Genomic DNA, 16,576 nt, shown 5'->3' with positions numbered 1-16,576 from the left:
CGACCCACCCCGCATGACAGGCAATGGGCCATCAGAGACCCACCGTGTGACTCATGGACTTATCTCATCCCATTGTGAGATGCTCTGCCGAGGAGGGAAGAGCCAGGTGTTCCCACCTGGATATAACCTGGCCCTGGAACTGCCTGAGCTAGCCCTGTCTACTGGGTTCTCAGAGGACCAGAGCTACCACTGGATCTTTAGCTGGAGACTAGACCTTCACAAGATCACCGCTTCAACTAGACTACTTCAGTTAGACTGCTACTACCACCCTAACAGGGTGTTAGGTTGTATCTGACTTTGTCAGTGCTTTTCCTTGTATTATTTCACTTATTTTTAATTTCAATCTTGACTTGTGATCTCCTACTGGTTTGTTTTCAAACCAATACATATTTTGGCGCCCAACGTAGGGCTCGACCTGGGAAAACTCAGAAAATCCTATCACCATGATGATCAGCCTGTCTATGTGGGTAATGTATCTTACCCTTTATATTTTCCCTCAAATGGGAAACTATCTACCCGTTGCATTGCTCCTGTTGCGACCAGGGAATGGCATGAGAATTGCTGTATTAGTTTATTATGCCTATTGCATGGTAACGTGTGAGGCGATAAATACCATTCAGAATATATACTCAACTTTGTCTGCCTGACCTAACCTGAGCTGCTTCGTCTGGGACCTCCTCAGCAATCGCACCCACCCTCTGGGGCTAGGAGGAGAGAGTAGTTTCTTCCAGCATTTCAGGCCAGGCACAGCCATCTTTGACAACATTGAGTTCTCTCTGGATGCTAAGGATAGCATAATCTTCCTGTTAGTTCTGTTTTCTTTCTTCTCTGCGACCAGCACAGTGTACCTCATGCTGAGAAACAGAACAATACCTGGTGTTGTACAGCGTCTTCTCAAAAAAAAAGAGAAAAAAAAACAAATCAGCAGGCAAGAAGAAAAGAACCAAAGGAGCAGTCAATGTCTCAACACAGACCATTGCCGAATCAGAACAGCCAAAGCCAGTAGCGGTTGCCCCCGTCCAGAAAAAGAAATCCAAGAGCAAATCAGTCCGCACAGCGACTGATGAGAATGCGGCAAGACCATCTCACCCAGCAGAAGAGACAGAGCCGGAGATCATCACTCGCTCTCTATCCCTGGGGGAGCTGCGTGACCTACGGAGGGAATTCACCCGGCAGGCGAATGAGTCCATCTTGACCTGGCTGCTCCGTATCTGGGACGCCGCAGCTAATGACACTATTCTAGATAGAAGTGAGGCCAGACAACTGGGATCCCTGTCTCAGGATGTGGTCATTAACCAGGGGATTGGGAAAACCCAAGAAACTCTCAGCCTCTGGCGGCAATTGCTGCTGAGTGTACGGGACAGATACCTGTGCAAAGAAGACCTCCAGATGCACCAAAGGAAATAGAACACAATAAAACAAGGTATCCGATGCCTGAGGGAATTGGCTGTGCTAGAGATCATTTTCTCAGACAACGAGAGATTCCCCAAGAACCCAGATAATGTCCGGTGCACTTCACAAATGTGGCTAAGATTCGCGCGGCTCGGACCAGAAATATACTCTCGTTACCTGGCAACACTGCAGTAGAGGGAAGGCGAAAACCAGGTGGGCGTGTTAACAAACAAACTAAGAATTTATGAGGACACTGTCACCGCTCCACTACGCACCCAGGTCTCATCGGTAGAAACAAACCTGACCGAGCAAGTCCAGAGATTGATTGAAGAGAGCCATCAAAAACTAAGGAAAGAGCTCACAGAAAGATTTTTCCATGCCACACCAAAACCAACCCGAGTCTCTGCCATCAGGAGCAAACGTACTCCAGTCAGGGAAAAAAAACAAACTCCACGACGTGACCTCTAGTTTTTCCTTCAAGAGCATGGGGAAGACATGAGGAAGTGGGATAAAAAACCCACCTCCACCTTAGCAGCCCGGGTACGTGAATTGAAAAAAGAAACATCCACTTTAAAAAGCTCATCTAAGTACAACACTGCCCCAGTCTCTTGTGGCCAAAACTCCAGACAGAATGGAAGTGATAATATGACTGATCCTCTTGAAGAAACCTCAAAAACACATTTACAAGAGAAAAACATCGTGCACCAAAAACAAAATTAAAAAAGCCCTGCCTCTAGCCAGGTAGAAAAAAAAAATAATCGGATCTATTAGACTGTGTAGATCCGATGGCCTGGCACGTCTGACCCACAAAGATACACGGCTTTGGTTGATACTGGCGCTCAATACACCCTAATACCATCCAGGTATGTGGGGACCAAATCCATTTCTATTTCTGGGGTGACAGGAGAATCCCAGCAGCTGACTGTACTAGAAGCTAAAGTGAGTTTAACTGAAAATGAGTAGCAAAAACACCCCATTATAACTAGTCCAGACGCCCCATGCATCCTCGGCATAGATTATCTCAAGAGTAGATATTTCAAAGACCCAAAGAAACATCGCTGGGCTTTTGGGATAGCAACCATAGAGACGGAAGACATAAGACAACTGAATACCCTGCCCGGTCTCTCAGATAACCCGTCTGCTGTAAGACTATTGAGAATTGAAAAACAGCGGATACCAATTGCTACAGCAACAGTGCACCGCCGGCAATACCGCACTGACAGAGACTCTGTAACCCCCATCCATAAGATGATTCGAAAACTAGAGAGCCAAGGGGTAGTCAGCAAAGCTCACTCACCCTTTAACAGCCCTATATGGCCGGTGCGTAAGTCCAGTAAAGAATAGAGACTGACGGTAGATTACCGTAGCCTGAATGAAGTCACACCACCACTGAGTGCTGCTGTACCGGACATGTTAGAACTTCAGTATAAGCTAAAATCCAAGGCAGCAAAGTGGTATGCGACCATTGATATTGCCAATGCCTTTTTCTCCATTCCTCTGGCAGCAGAGTGCAGGCCTCAGTTTGCTTTCACCTGGAGAGGTGTGCAGTACACATGAAACCGACTGCCCCAGGGGTGGAAGCACAGTCCCACCATCTGCCATGAACTGATCCAGGCTGCACTGGAAAAGGGTGAGGCTCCAGAACATCTGCAGTATATTGATGACATCATTGTGTGGGAAAACACAGCAACGGAAGTATTTGAGAAAAGAGAGAAAATCATCAAAATTCTCCTGGAAGCCGGTTTCGCCATCAAGAAGGGCAAAGTCAAGGGACCTGCCCGAGAGATCCAGTTCCTAGGAGTAAAGTGACAAAACAGACGGCGTCAGATTCCTTCTGAGGTCATCAATAAGATCATCGCGATGTCTCCACCAACCAACAAGAAAGAGACGCAAGCTTTCCTAAGCGCCATAAGCTTTTGGAGAATGCACATCCCTGAGTACAGCCAGATCGTGAGTCCTCTCTACCTCATAACCCGCAAGAAGAATGATTTCCACTGGGGCCCTGAACAGCAGCAAGCCTTCACCCAGATCAAACAAGAGATCGCTCATGCGGTAGCCCTTAGACCAGTCAGGACAGGACCAGAGGTAAAGAATATACTTTACTCTGCAGCCAGGAGCCATGGTCTGTCCTGGAGCCTTTGGCAAAAGGTGCCTGGTGAGACCCGAAGTCGACCACTAAGATTCTAGAGTCGAAGTTACAGAAAGTCTGAAGTCAACTACACTCCCACCGAAAAAGAAATCTTGGCAGCTTACGAAGGAGTCCAAGCCGCCTCAGAAGTGATCGGCACAGAAACACAACTTCTCCTTGCACCCCGACTGCCAGTGCTGGGGTGGATGTTCAAGGAAAGAGTTCCCTCTACTCACCATGCCACTGATGCCACGTGGAGCAAATAAATTGCCCTCATCACACAGCGCGCCCGTATTAGAAACCCGAATCGCCCTGGGATTCTAGAAATCATAACAAATTAGCCTGAAAGTGAGACTTTTAAATTATCTTCAGAAAAAGCAGAAGAGCAAGTAGCACGTGCCGAGGAAGCACCCCCGTATAACGAGCTGCCGAAAAGTAAAAGACGCTATGCCCTCTTCACTGATGAGTCCTGCCGAATTATAGATGCAGATCGGAAATAGAAAACTGCAGTATGGAGCCCCACACGACAAGCTGTACAAGCTACCGAGGGACAAGGTGGATCGAGTCAGGTCGCAAAGCTTAAAGCCATCCAACTGGCTTTAGATATTGCTGAACGAAAGAAATAGCCACGGCTTTATCTCTACACCGACTCCTAGATAGTAGCCAATGCACTGTGGGGATGGTTAAATCGCTAGAAAAAAACTAACTGGCAGCGCAGAAGAAAACCCATCTGGGCCGCTGAGATTTGGCAGGACATTGCCACCCGAGCAAAAAAGCTGACCGTAAAAGTTCGACACGTAGATGCACATATACCTAAGAGTCGGGCTAATGAAGAGCATCGTAACAACGAGCAAGTGGACCGAGCTGCCAAGGTGGAAGTGTCACAGGTAGATCTAGACTGGCAGCACAAAGGAGAATTATTTCTAGCTCGTTGGGCCCATAATACCTCTGGTCATCAAGGGAGAGATGCAACATACAGGTGGGCTCGTGACCGAGGAGTAGACTTGACCATGAACAACATCTCACAGGTCATCCACAGCTGTGAGACTTGCGCTGCAATCAAACAGACCAAGCGAGTGAAGCCTCTGTGGTATAGTGGACAATGGTCAAAGTACAAGTATGGAGAAGTATGGCAAGTTAACTACATCACACTTCCCCAAACCCGCCAAGGAAAGCGCTATGTGTTGACCATGATAGAAGCAACCACGGGATAGTTAGAGACCTACCCTGTGCCTCATGCTACTGCCCGGAACACCATCTTGAGTCTGGAAAAGCAAGTCCTGTGGAAACATGGTACCCCTGAGAGAATCGAGTCTGACAATGAAACCCATTTCAAAAATGGCCTCATAAGCACCTAGGCTAGAAAACACGGAATTAAATGGATATACCATATCCCCTATCATGCACCAGCTGCCGAGAAAGTTGAACGGTGCAACAAACTTCTTAAAACAACTTTGAAAGCACTTGGCGGGGGAACCTTCAAAAATTAAAAACTGAACTTAGCAAAAGCCACCTAGATGGTTAACACAAGGAGTTCTATCAATCGAGCCGGTCCTGCCGAGTCCAAACCTTTGCACACAGTAGATAGAGATAAAATCCCTGTGATACACGTAAGAAGTTTCTTAAAAAAGACTGTTTAAATTAGTCCCACCTCAGGCAAAGGCAAACCCATCCGTGAAGTGGTTTTTGCCCAAAAACCTGGTTATACTTGGTGGGTGATGCAAGCAAATAGAGAAACCCGTTGTGTCCCACAAAGAAACCTTATCTTAAGTAAAAACTGTGTAGATGGTAATAGAATAAGGGGTGGATAATGTCCTAGGTTGCAATATTGATGTAGTTAAGTATTCTATTACCACCAGCTGTGGGCCATTAGCTGCTATCACCCACTCCGGATGACAGGCAATGGGCCATCCGTTAGCTATTATCACTTGCTAATGACCCACCCCGCATGACAGGCAATGGGCCATCAGAGACCCACCGTGTGACTCATGGACTTATCTCATCCCATTGTGAGATGCTCTGCCGAGGAGGGAAGAGCCAGGTGTTCCCACCTGGATATAACCTGGCCCTGGAACTGCCTGAGCTAGCCCTGTCTACTGGGTTCCCAGAGGACCAGAGCTACCACTGGATCTTCAGCTGGAGACTAGACCTTCACAAGATCACCGCTTCAACTAGACTACTTCAGTTAGACTGCTACTACCACCCTAACAGGGTGTTAGGTTGTATCTGACTTTGTCAGTGCTTTTCCTTGTATTATTTCACTTATTTTTAATTTCAATCTTGACTTGTGATCTCCTACTGGTTTGTTTTCAAACCAATACAAGTTTCATTCCCTAAGAGATACTGTGATCACACATCTTTCTTGCATATGAAGTAGAAATCTGCTGGCTTTATCTAGGTGAGTCTCCAGTTTCCTGCATGTTAAAACTTCCAGCCCTTCCTTTTAGGACTGCCCAAGCCCAGTAACTTTTCCTATCAGGAAACCTCTCCCAGATTTCAGCCAAAAATTTCTTTTTAACCTTTGGCAACAATGCTCTTGATGTTCTAACTTGGGAAATTATAGGAAAGCTATCTGCAGTGAGAGGAGATTTGCTTCTCCCCTTCCTCCAGGAGAGGTTGACAGATCTTCATGCAGCTCATTCAGATGGGTCTGTGCTAAGGAAGGGTTTGTGTTAATACTACACACTCTATCAGGGTGTTAACAGCCATGATGGTCATGGCTAGCATAGGGGGAATTTGCTACAGAGTGGTGACATTGCTACAGAAATAGAAAATGGCACATGGGCTAGGGGAAGACTGGCAAGGGAGCTGCCCCTTGGCATGTCTGGATACTTCTGCTCTTGAGTGAAAGTCTGTTACTTTTGCTTCCTAAATGAAACCAGGGCTGTGTCTACACTCAGAGAACAAGGTATATTATACATCAGCTAGTCTCAGCTGCTCAAATAAGGCTTTTGGTCACGCTCTGGATTCATAGAGGTTTCTCCACGTCAGGCACAGAAGTCAAGTAGGTTGAAATTGAAATGATGCTCTAAATCCATGGCATAGGATGGTTCCTTGTGGCTGGAGAATAGTAAAAAACCACTGCTTGCACCACTGCTCAGTTCTGAAGTGGTGGATATAGATATATCTGATATAGTCACCATTGAAAAGTGTATTATATAGGAATATAGGGATTTGACACTATGTCACACTGTCTGTGACAGCTGCTCCTTCATCACAGTATGCCCATGCAACGTGTCCTTGCTTAATACTGACTTGTTACACTGGACTAAATACAGATCACTGTTCTGTTTTAAAGGCCTTTGTGTGTGATTTACTTTAGTAGGTGAAATGTTGCGGTCTACTAGAGACATTCACCTAAAGGAAAATGCTGCTGATATTGGATGACAGCCTAATACATGCATTGATTCCTAGGGAGATGCTGCAGGAAACTGCTTTTCAGAGCAGCTCGGTTTCCTAGTTCATGAAGGCTGTAATCTGAGGGCTACATAATGACCAGTGCCATAAGGGAAGTTTTATTCATGCCCATACCCTGTCTGCCCAAGTTTGCCTAGTTTCATCATTCCTGCTGGGTGGGTTCAAAGGAAACTGCCTGTTGATTAGAGTTCACGCACAGCCTAATCTTCTAAGTTAGAGCAGTAAGCAAAGGGACATGATTCAAATAGAAAATAAACTGAATATGGATGCCACTCTAGAAAGAAGGTGAAATAATTTTACTCCCTATTTCCTAATCTTTTATGTGGGCCTCAGTGTGAGTGGTACAAATGACAATATGGAGAATACCACCACATCTTTCCTCCCTCCCAAAAGACACCAAACAAGACGGCTAAACACTGGCATTTTATGTTCAGCCTTTCATCCAGTAGAAGCCATGTGTCTCAACAGTAGAAACTGATAATGCAATTGTCATTTGTTGCTCATGAAGTGGATTGATCGTTCAGAATAATGAAGTATGATGGCTATACAGGAATAGAGGAACAAGCTGGTATGAGAACCTTACACAGGTTGCCAGATGTCTTGTTACTGATTATTATGTTTGAATGCTGGACACAATTTGCAGAGAGTCATTTGAATGACGTTTGTATTTCATGTTTTCTTGTGTGGCTCTTTAAAATCTACAGGAAGTTTATATAGAGAGGAATAGAAATGTACTAAGGAAATGACAAGAACTGTGCAGGAGGAAAAGCAATATTCTAGGCAAAATGAGTACTTTTAGATGTATTTATTTTGTAGAGATTTGTTGAAACATTTCTCTTCCTCCCACTCAACTGGTGTTCAACAAACTGTACACCAGCTAAGGACAGCACCCGTTGCAGATGTTGTTACCTATTTTAGTATTGCTTAGATGTTCTAGCAGATACACAGCTCTGCAGTTCTTTAAAATGGAAGTTGCAAACCTAAAATAAGCATGAGATGTAAATGTGAGATGTGGTCTTATCATTTACTATCAGTATGATATGAAGCTAATTTTACTTTAAACTAGGTTCAAGACAAAATGCATTATTCCTTCTTTTTGCTAGTGTATAGACTATATGTTAATTATGAGTCCCCAGGCTCTGCTTTCCAAGGGGAGCAAATTATTTCATCCTGCTATGTGAGGCTTCACACACAATTTTGTCTGGACAGCAAAAAATTTTTACCTGAACCAAACCAAGCTCTTTCTGAGAGAAATGCTGTGTACCTTATTAGAAGTTGATGCTGATGCTCTGCCTCTGTTTCTTTCCCAGGATGATCCTCTCACTAATCTAAATACAGCATTTGATGTGGCTGAGAAATATCTGGATATTCCAAAGATGCTGGATGCAGAAGGTAAAGTAGAATAAAACAGCTTTTAACCTGCTTTGTCTCAAGAAATTTTCTGCTTCTTCTAGGTGGACTTCTTCTGTACAAGATTTCAGTAACCTCTGAATGTTCCCTACATGACTGTGTAGTAAATGTATAGGGAAAAAGTTAAAATGGAATCATGAGTCACATGTTCTTCCTCCTCTGCCCCTCAGTCATTTGAGTCTAGCATGGAGATCTTAGCCTGGGGTTGACACACGAGGCAGAGATGATTAACACCTGTCATCTGCTGACTGAAGTGTTCCTTTCCAAGAATCAGGCCAAATATTGAGCTAGTGTATGGTGTAGGACTGTGTTCCATTTGCTCCAGGGTTTTGGTTTTTTTCTGTGATCTTTCTGACATTGCTCGTGTTCTTATTTTTGAGAGCATGATATTATTATTATTATAAACTGCTTTTTTGTGACTATTTAGAAGCATTTGGCATGAAGATCTTTCACTGACTGGGTCTGGAGACCAAGGCAGAGTTCCATGTGGTTCAGAGATGCTTTTGCTACTGATTATGACTGCTTTTCTGAGGCCACTGGGACAGCAAGAATTACTTTTCAGAGCCTTATCAGGACCAGCTTGGCAATAGATTTTGACGACTGTAACTCTGTAACTCTAACTCTGGAGTACAAACAACAGCCTGAAATAGTTCACTGGTAGTTGGCTGTTTGCCGAAAGCCAGCTGGTGTCAATGGTAGAAGCTGTATTTCAGGCTTGGGTTGGACAGGAGAAGCAGTTAACACTTTTGTTAAATAAAGGAGTGAGAGGAGCAAAGAGGAAAGGTGGGAATAGAACAGCCAAACCCAGTGAACCTGTATTTCAGTAACTAGGATGTTCATACTCCTAGGTAGTAGTTCCCATCCCCAGAGATGAGTTTTGCTTTCCATGCATTCATCATGCTGAGGTCGGAAAAATCCCCATGTGGTTTCCAGAGTAGATTCAAATGCTTCCTGCCATTCTGTAGGAGATAGACACCTCCAAAATAAGCAGATCTAGCTTCAGATCTCAGCAAAAGTAGCAGTGATGAGGAGGGGCCCTGGGTGGAGCTCTCATTGCTCTTTACTGATCTCTCTCCTCCCTCATGGAGTCAAGCTAATGTGCATTCCTCCACACCATTAATTCTGATATCTGGAGGTGTTCAGTTTCCCCTGAAACTAATGAAAGGGCCTTTTGAAATTCAAGCCATCATTATGTTGAAATGGAGGAGGGAGGCATGGAAAAGAAGAGAGAAAGTATCTTTCCTGACGAACAGAACTGCATGGAGGAATTGCAGTATAATATGTCTGTAAAAGTCATGTCAACCTGCTGCCAGTTCGGGTTCAATCCACCAGTCATAGTAATATTCTCAGGACAGGGAAGTGCTGTGACACAGCATGCTGACATATGGCTGCATTAGCCTGGCCAGACTCTGGAGGAAATTTTATGAGGGAGAGGAACCAGAAAGGTGGTGCTGGGTCCTGAGACACACACATCTTCTGGGGAATGCTGGGAAGCCCTGTGGAGTCGCTATGACAAGCACATATCCCAGCAGGCCTCCTGGACAGTTGTGGTTCTACCTCTCCTTTGCTTTTCTCTCATCAGTTGATTATGCTCTTAATGTGAGGTTTTTTTTGACAGACATTGTTGGAACTGCCCGTCCTGATGAGAAAGCCATCATGACCTATGTTTCTAGCTTCTACCACGCCTTCTCAGGAGCCCAGAAGGTATCACAGGATCCCAAGCTCCCTCCACAGAGCACACCTGGTGCCGTTGCTAATGTCCAAACCTTTTTTTCTTTCTCTCTCTCCTCTCTAGCTACGGGCATCTTTATTATTATGTTCTTGGTAGAGTTGGCTGTTGGTTCAAAGTGGTGCCCCAGATATAATACATGGGGCAAGGGAGCCAGGAGTTCCATTTCCCTGTAGTCAAAGTACTTCCAGTGGCACTTAAGTATGCCACACTTCGGCATGCACACAAAAGCACACTAATTTAAGGGAGTGAGGGGCTCTGCCTTCTCCATTTGCCTTACGAACTGCTGTCCTGATGGCTGAGAACCTATACCTCCTGGTCCTGGTAAATCTGGGCTAGGATGCTTGGTCTCACAAAAAGTAAAGACCACCACACAGATGCTCTGCCTAGCAGGAAACTGCAGCCTGCCCTCACGGGAAATAAAACAGATACACATTCACTTTTTTTTTTTTCTTTTTCAAAGAAAAAGAAACAGAGCTGGCTGTGGTTTTATGTAGGGTTTAATGAGTGGCCAAAGCTTTACCTTTTGCCTTAATGTATGCTGCAGGTTCTTGCACCCTTGCTTTAAGGTCTGAACCTGCTTTCTCAAATTGTGCTTCAAATTCAGTCCCCATTCACCGGGGCTTACAAAGCATGTCTAATGAGTACATCCATGGTGATTTTGCAAAGAGAGATGCCTGGTTTCATTAATTTGTTTCTTTTTTTCCTCTCTTTTCTCACCCACTATGTTGGAAATCAGGCAGTTGAGTCCTTGCTGCTTCTGGCTTAGCCATTTTCCTGTTGGTATTGGAATCACTTAAGGAAAACATATTGTGGGTGAAACCTTGTAAACATCTCTTGCCAAAACCAAGCAGCTGCCTGTACTTCAGTGCCTCAGGAGCAGGCAGTGCGCGCTGCAGCAGAGCAGATCCTGTGTAGGAAGTTCACTGTGTAGGAAGGCTCTGATCTCCAGCTCCTCGGCATACGAAGGGCCTTGAGTGAGGGCGTTCAGACCTCCCAACAACTTGTTTGCATCCTTGGGCCAGGCCTGCAGGCTGCAGCTGTGAAGGTGCAGAGCCCAGATCCTCATCTCAGGATCCCCCTGGATTGGGGGGTAGGGAGGGGTGCCGCTTTGAGCCACAAGCCAACACTGCTAGCCACCTTCTGATCCGAATTCCCAGCTCTCCGCATGGAAATCTGTTTGGCCTGTCCTGCAATGCATGATGGGAAGTTTTCTCCCCCTCTCTCACGCCACCCATGATTGTTTTGTTTTATCCTATGTGCTGCTTCTTACTTTATCCTTTCAACCTCTTTTCCTTCTCTGCACAGATATTTTAGGCACGCTAAGGCCGGATGAGAAGGCCATAATGACCTATGTCTCATGTTACTACCACGCCTTCTCAGGGGCGCAGAAGGTGAGACTTTACTGATAACAACCCCTCCCCTCACCCTGCCCTGCCCACCTGTCCTCTCCAATGAGGAGCACCAGACCCCGGTCCACCCCAGGCTGTTTGCAGGGAAGTCCAATGCATCCAGTGATGCATTTGGATGTGCCATCTGTAGTCTTGGTGGAGAAATTATGTAAATGTCCTTTTGGACAGACTTGAGCTGCTCCTTCCCTCCAGTCTCACACCACAGCAGAGGAGAAAGCATTTGGTAAAGCTGGCATTGAAAGATGAACGGATGTCTGCTCTGACAGAGGCAGTACCCTTTCAGTAACTAGTGGGCATTGTCCCAGCCAGGCAATGCACCTCCAGAAGTACCAGTCAAATCCACCCACTCCAGGAAATCACAGCCTGTCCTGCTTGGGCTGCCATCCTGCCTTCCACACTCAGCCTTCACTAGGTCAGTGGTCTTTTCCTAGGCTGAATCATCTCTGAGCTGGTTACATAGCACTTTTGTGCTCCAGCCACAGAGTTAATTTCTACCAGGCCTTGAGCTTTCCCAAACTCACATGCTTTTCCATTCCTTGTATCTTCCTTCTCATTCTGCTGTTTCCCAAACCACCTATATGTTTTATTTCTTTTTCCTCTGCCTTGCCCATTTACATAGCTTCAGGCCTTCCTTCTTCCTCTCCTTCCTCTTTACTCCAAAGTCTCTTTGCCTGTTATCAGGATATTTGGAACTAAACAGTTGCAGATTGCCTTTGGGCAAGCAATTTCCCAGCAACCCTTTGAATAAGGGAAAAGGGTCCGTTCTTTCCTCCCACGTCATAGTCTGCCTGGGCAGCAGCCCTTCCACAAGATTACTGCTAATTTCAGACTGTAGGCTTTGGAACAGTAAAATCCAAAATCCAAGACTACATTCTTCATATTATGAGCAGAATTATAATCTCATTGTTTCCTCCAGCCGCAACTTCTTTCTCTCATTAGGCCTTTTCTATTTGAGACACAGTCCTTGTGTTGCCCAGCTTGAGGGCTAATCTAACTCTGGGAAGATTCCATCTCTTTTATACAAAAAAGCAGTGCTGATGGTCCCAGCATTGATTCAGTTACCATGTTAAATGCTGGCTTTGAGAGGGCAAATGCAAACAGAGGTTTCCAGGGAGTAGCTCTTCAGTTCAAGCTTTTTGTTCTCTGCCCAGTTTCATATAAATTATGTGATACTTTCTTGTTTCCAAGGAACTGGGAATGTGTCCCACAGCAGTGCAGTAGACTTGCCCATTTGGCATAATTTGTGTAGTCATGACTTTTCTGCTAAGATCCTGCTTTGTGATCCCTGTGTTTTTTTGTTCAAAACACTTAAGACCAGTCTGCAAGCTCCAACCAGCTGATACTTGCCCAGGAAGACTGTAGTCTCAGAAGTCCTGCCAGCCTGATGATAAGGCTTGGTGTTTGCCAGGTGTCCCTGAGGGACTGCTCCATGCTGTCTGCTTAACCTGAGGAATTCCAAATGAGGAAACAGCAAACCACACTATGAGGATGGCTGCAGAAACAGCCATGCCACTCGCCAATCCCTTCCTTTTCTGTCTGCACCCATTCCATGATTTGGAAACCTGCTCAGCAGGTTCTATGCTCTGATCAGCGATTTAGGTGGATGCTAAGTCTCCTGGGATAACTGAAAACAGTCTTTTACTGGCCTCAGGACCTGAACCAAGTAGCTGGGGCAAGAACTAGAGATGAATTTTCTTAGTTATTAAACTTTCAATCCCATGTAGTCCAACTGGCTTTTCAGGGAAGATTTCACAGTTTATTAATTTTTTAGCAGTCCTGATGGACCAGCAACTCAACTGTGCCCTGGCAGGAGGGGCACAGCTCCTTTTTGGAGCTGCCCTAGTAATACACAGACAGCTGCTGAGTGACAGAGATTCAAACCCACAGGCAAGTGCCAAGTGATTACTGAGTACAAGCCCCTGCCCAGATGTTACTGTGTTGCCTTTTAATGCAGGGTTAGGTGACTTACTGTGATATCGCTCAATTTTTCATCCAGATTTTTCATTACTGCCACCAGTCCTGAAGGGAGAGTCCCATGAGCCGCTTTCTGCTTCTTTCACTCTCTTATACTGAGCCTTTGAAGGTACAGGGTCCCCAGCCTGAGATGTGTGTGTAGATGGCTGCTTTTTCTCTATGCCATTTTTTTATATATATATTTGTAGATATACTTGCTTTGGTTGGTTTGCTTGTTTTCTAACCGCTTCTGACTTTCACACTAAATGCATGCAACTACTGGTTGGCTTAATATTTTGTAAACTTGTGGAAATTTCTAACTAATGTTTTACTGTTTTATTAAGAGATTGTGTTTTTGGTGTACAGTATTTTGGAGTAGTCCTCTGAGGCCAGAGAACAGCAGCAGGCAGGCATCTTCCCCTGAGGCTAAAGGACAGCAACAGGCAGGCATGTCTGCTTAGTGTACTGTGGGAATGCCTTCCTTCATGATTCTCCTCAGCAGAAAGATTTAGATCCATGAACTAGAGACACTGCAAACTCTACTGCTATCCTAAGCAGTTCAAGTTATGGTTGAGAAGTACAGAAAAGACAAAAGGCAGACAAATTGCTCCCATTCAGTTTTTCATTTTGGCTCCACCAGACAGCCTGTGAATAGACACAGCAGTGTGGTATCATACAGAATGTCCTGGGCTTGTCCTCCCCAAGACTCTGAGTGCAGGGAATACAATGTGTCAGCATGGTGCTGCACTGAAGCTGATGAGCTCACACAGGTTCTCTGAGAATACAGGTATGCAGCTTCCAGACCCCAGGATTCTGCATCTTCTCAGTGCTACCCTGTGACTTGTGGGCATCTTGGCTTGTTTGGAGCCAGCATGAGCATCCTAAATGCACTATTGCCTTTAGTAGTATGGGGAAGCCAAAACAGCTTTTTCCATTCCATTAATGAAGGTGTAGGGGGAGCTACCTTGGCGTCATGTAAACATCTTGGTGTGCCACTCTTCTTTTACCTAAGTGTTTCACTTTAGTTTTGAGGTTGCCATCACCACAGATCAGTTCATCAGCAGCAGAGTGTGGGGTATTTGTAAAGGTTGCCTGAAGCACCTTTTGTCATAGCTCGCTCAGAGCACAGTGTAACGTATGTTGCTCATGACATCAATAGTGATTGTGGCCACAGAGCCTTTCCTGTGGCTGCAGCAACAGGACCCTATTGCATAGAGCAGTAGCAGTTCCAAGGCAAGTACTGGTGGGGGAAAGAAAGCCTCTACACTCCTGCCATTAGGATAATACAAATAATGTCGTAATTGCTGACATTCTTAAGGTTTTTGTGTTTGGACAGTTGTTCAACATGCATATATACACACACATATTTAAACTTGGGGGCAGCTGGAGAAAGTCTATAATCAGATACATGTAAATATGCCTCAGTGGAATGGGGTCCTGCCTGCACAGCTGGCTGCTGCTGTAGTGAGCTCATGGGGTGTAAAAATAAGAAAGTTAAGAGTTTGCAATGAACACCTCTCCTGGAGTGATTGAGATAAACATTTGGTACTGCCAGTACCCTGCAGTCTAGGCATATTGTGGTAGGGCTCTGGCAATGTCTTTTTGACATACAATTTGGTCACGTCTATAGTTTTTTCTGTATGTCAAAAACCACTCCATTAGAATACAAACTTTATTTAAAAATAGATCAAAGTACAAGCTTTCTTAAATGTAACCACTGTTTGCACTTTTTACAGATTTCTTTTTAAGTGAAACTCCTCCTTTTCCTGTACAGATCTCTCTGATGTGTTTTAAATCAGATGATAATCTGTGTATCTCATAGCCAGTTCACTTTAGTGAAGGGGCAGATGACTGAATATATGTTTTAACAGCTTCTTAAAAATGAATAAGATTGCCATGTCCCCTGGGACCTTAGCAATCCATACATCACTGTACAGCCTATGACTTTATTGCTATTCTTGCTGCTTCACATCAGCTGAAAAAATTAAAGCTTTTTTCTCAAATGTCCTTGAAGATTGAATAAACAGATAATAAAAGGTCTTTCAAAAATAGAAAAAGGATGAAACATACCAGCTATAAACTCAGCAAAAGTTTGGCACAAGTCCCAAATGTAGTTTTAAGGCAGGACACAGCGTTTATGGTTGGTCTGTTGTAGAGTTGGCATGTGCCCTTTCCCCCTTATTTGCACTTAGCCTGTGCAAGGAGGCTTTCTCCCAGAGGGGCCTGTGGGTACCTCTAGCACCTTCCCCAGGCAGCAGGGCCACAGCAGTATGGGGTGAGTGGGTCTGAGCAATCCCCTGACACCCATCACAGGGGCACATCCTCAGCCTTTGTGGCATGGCACGCACCATGGTAATGATAAAGGGAGTTGACACCCACAAATACATTCTGTGCAAGGATCAGCCTGCTCTTATATCCCCCACACAAAACACATGCATGGCACTTTAGACCAGACGGACTGCTTCGGAGTTCATAGCTGGGATTTTTCTGATCCTTACTTTCCAAATTCATGTTTTAACATGTTCAGCTCCCTGCAGAGAAACAGGTTTTGGTCTCACAATGGAAAGAAAGAAAAAACTCCAAACTTAAATAGTAACAGTAGGATCTTTATTTCCTGTGAGACTTCTTTTGGAAGAGTTAGCAGACAGATTATCCAGAAAAGTAGGGGGAAAAGAAATCCTCCTCTCAGCTGGATCATGAGACACTGAATATACGGTAGGTATATGTTCCACCAAAGAGGTGGCCCTGTAATGAATGCTAGAAATACAGGGAAGACTGGAAGACAGTTCCTCTGGGCAGAATTTAAGGTTAAGAGGAGTACCTACCATTTAATCATCCAAACAAAATTAGGAATTTTCCCATAAGTCTGGTGTATGGATTAACTCTGTTTGGGTAGTTCTTTCCTGGGCTGAAAGTATGGAGACAGTCTCATCAGCTCAACATCACTCAGTTACTGCTGTTCCAGCTCAGAATGCTAGAATAGGGAGTGGAGGTGGCAGCAGAAAATCCCTATCTTTGATAGGAAGCAAACAACAGGGCCCTCTTACAGAAGCAGCTTCAGGAAAAGCATAGAAACATTGTTTCAACATACAGGGTAGAATCAGTACAGCTGAGATTCTCTGAAGGAATGTATTC

At 44.9% G+C, this 16,576-nt stretch overlaps 1 protein-coding gene across 5 annotated transcripts in view; it reads left to right on the top strand.

Moving 5' to 3' along the window:
* Window positions 1-16,576, top strand: part of ACTN1 (actinin alpha 1) — a 93,130-nt gene that overhangs the window by 58,672 nt on the left and 17,882 nt on the right. For 3 of the 5 annotated variants that reach the window (XM_085062142.1, XM_085062145.1, XM_085062140.1), the window contains exons 7-8: window positions 8,248-8,329; window positions 9,966-10,051. In XM_085062142.1, coding sequence (XP_084918268.1) covers window positions 8,248-8,329; window positions 9,966-10,051 — 168 coding nt within the window. Of the gene's footprint in view, window positions 1-8,247; window positions 8,330-9,965; window positions 10,052-11,384; window positions 11,471-16,576 lie in introns of all 5 variants that reach the window. The other 2 variants (XM_085062143.1, XM_085062141.1) reach the window with 1 other exon arrangement.

The sequence above is a fragment of the Lichenostomus cassidix genome, chromosome 5 (assembly GCF_008360975.1).
Source record: "Lichenostomus cassidix isolate B80296 chromosome 5, HeHo_3.0, whole genome shotgun sequence".
Lineage (NCBI taxonomy): Eukaryota > Metazoa > Chordata > Aves > Passeriformes > Meliphagidae > Lichenostomus > Lichenostomus cassidix.
Note: the sequence above shows the minus strand (reverse complement) of the source record. Positions and strands in the feature narration are given on the sequence as shown.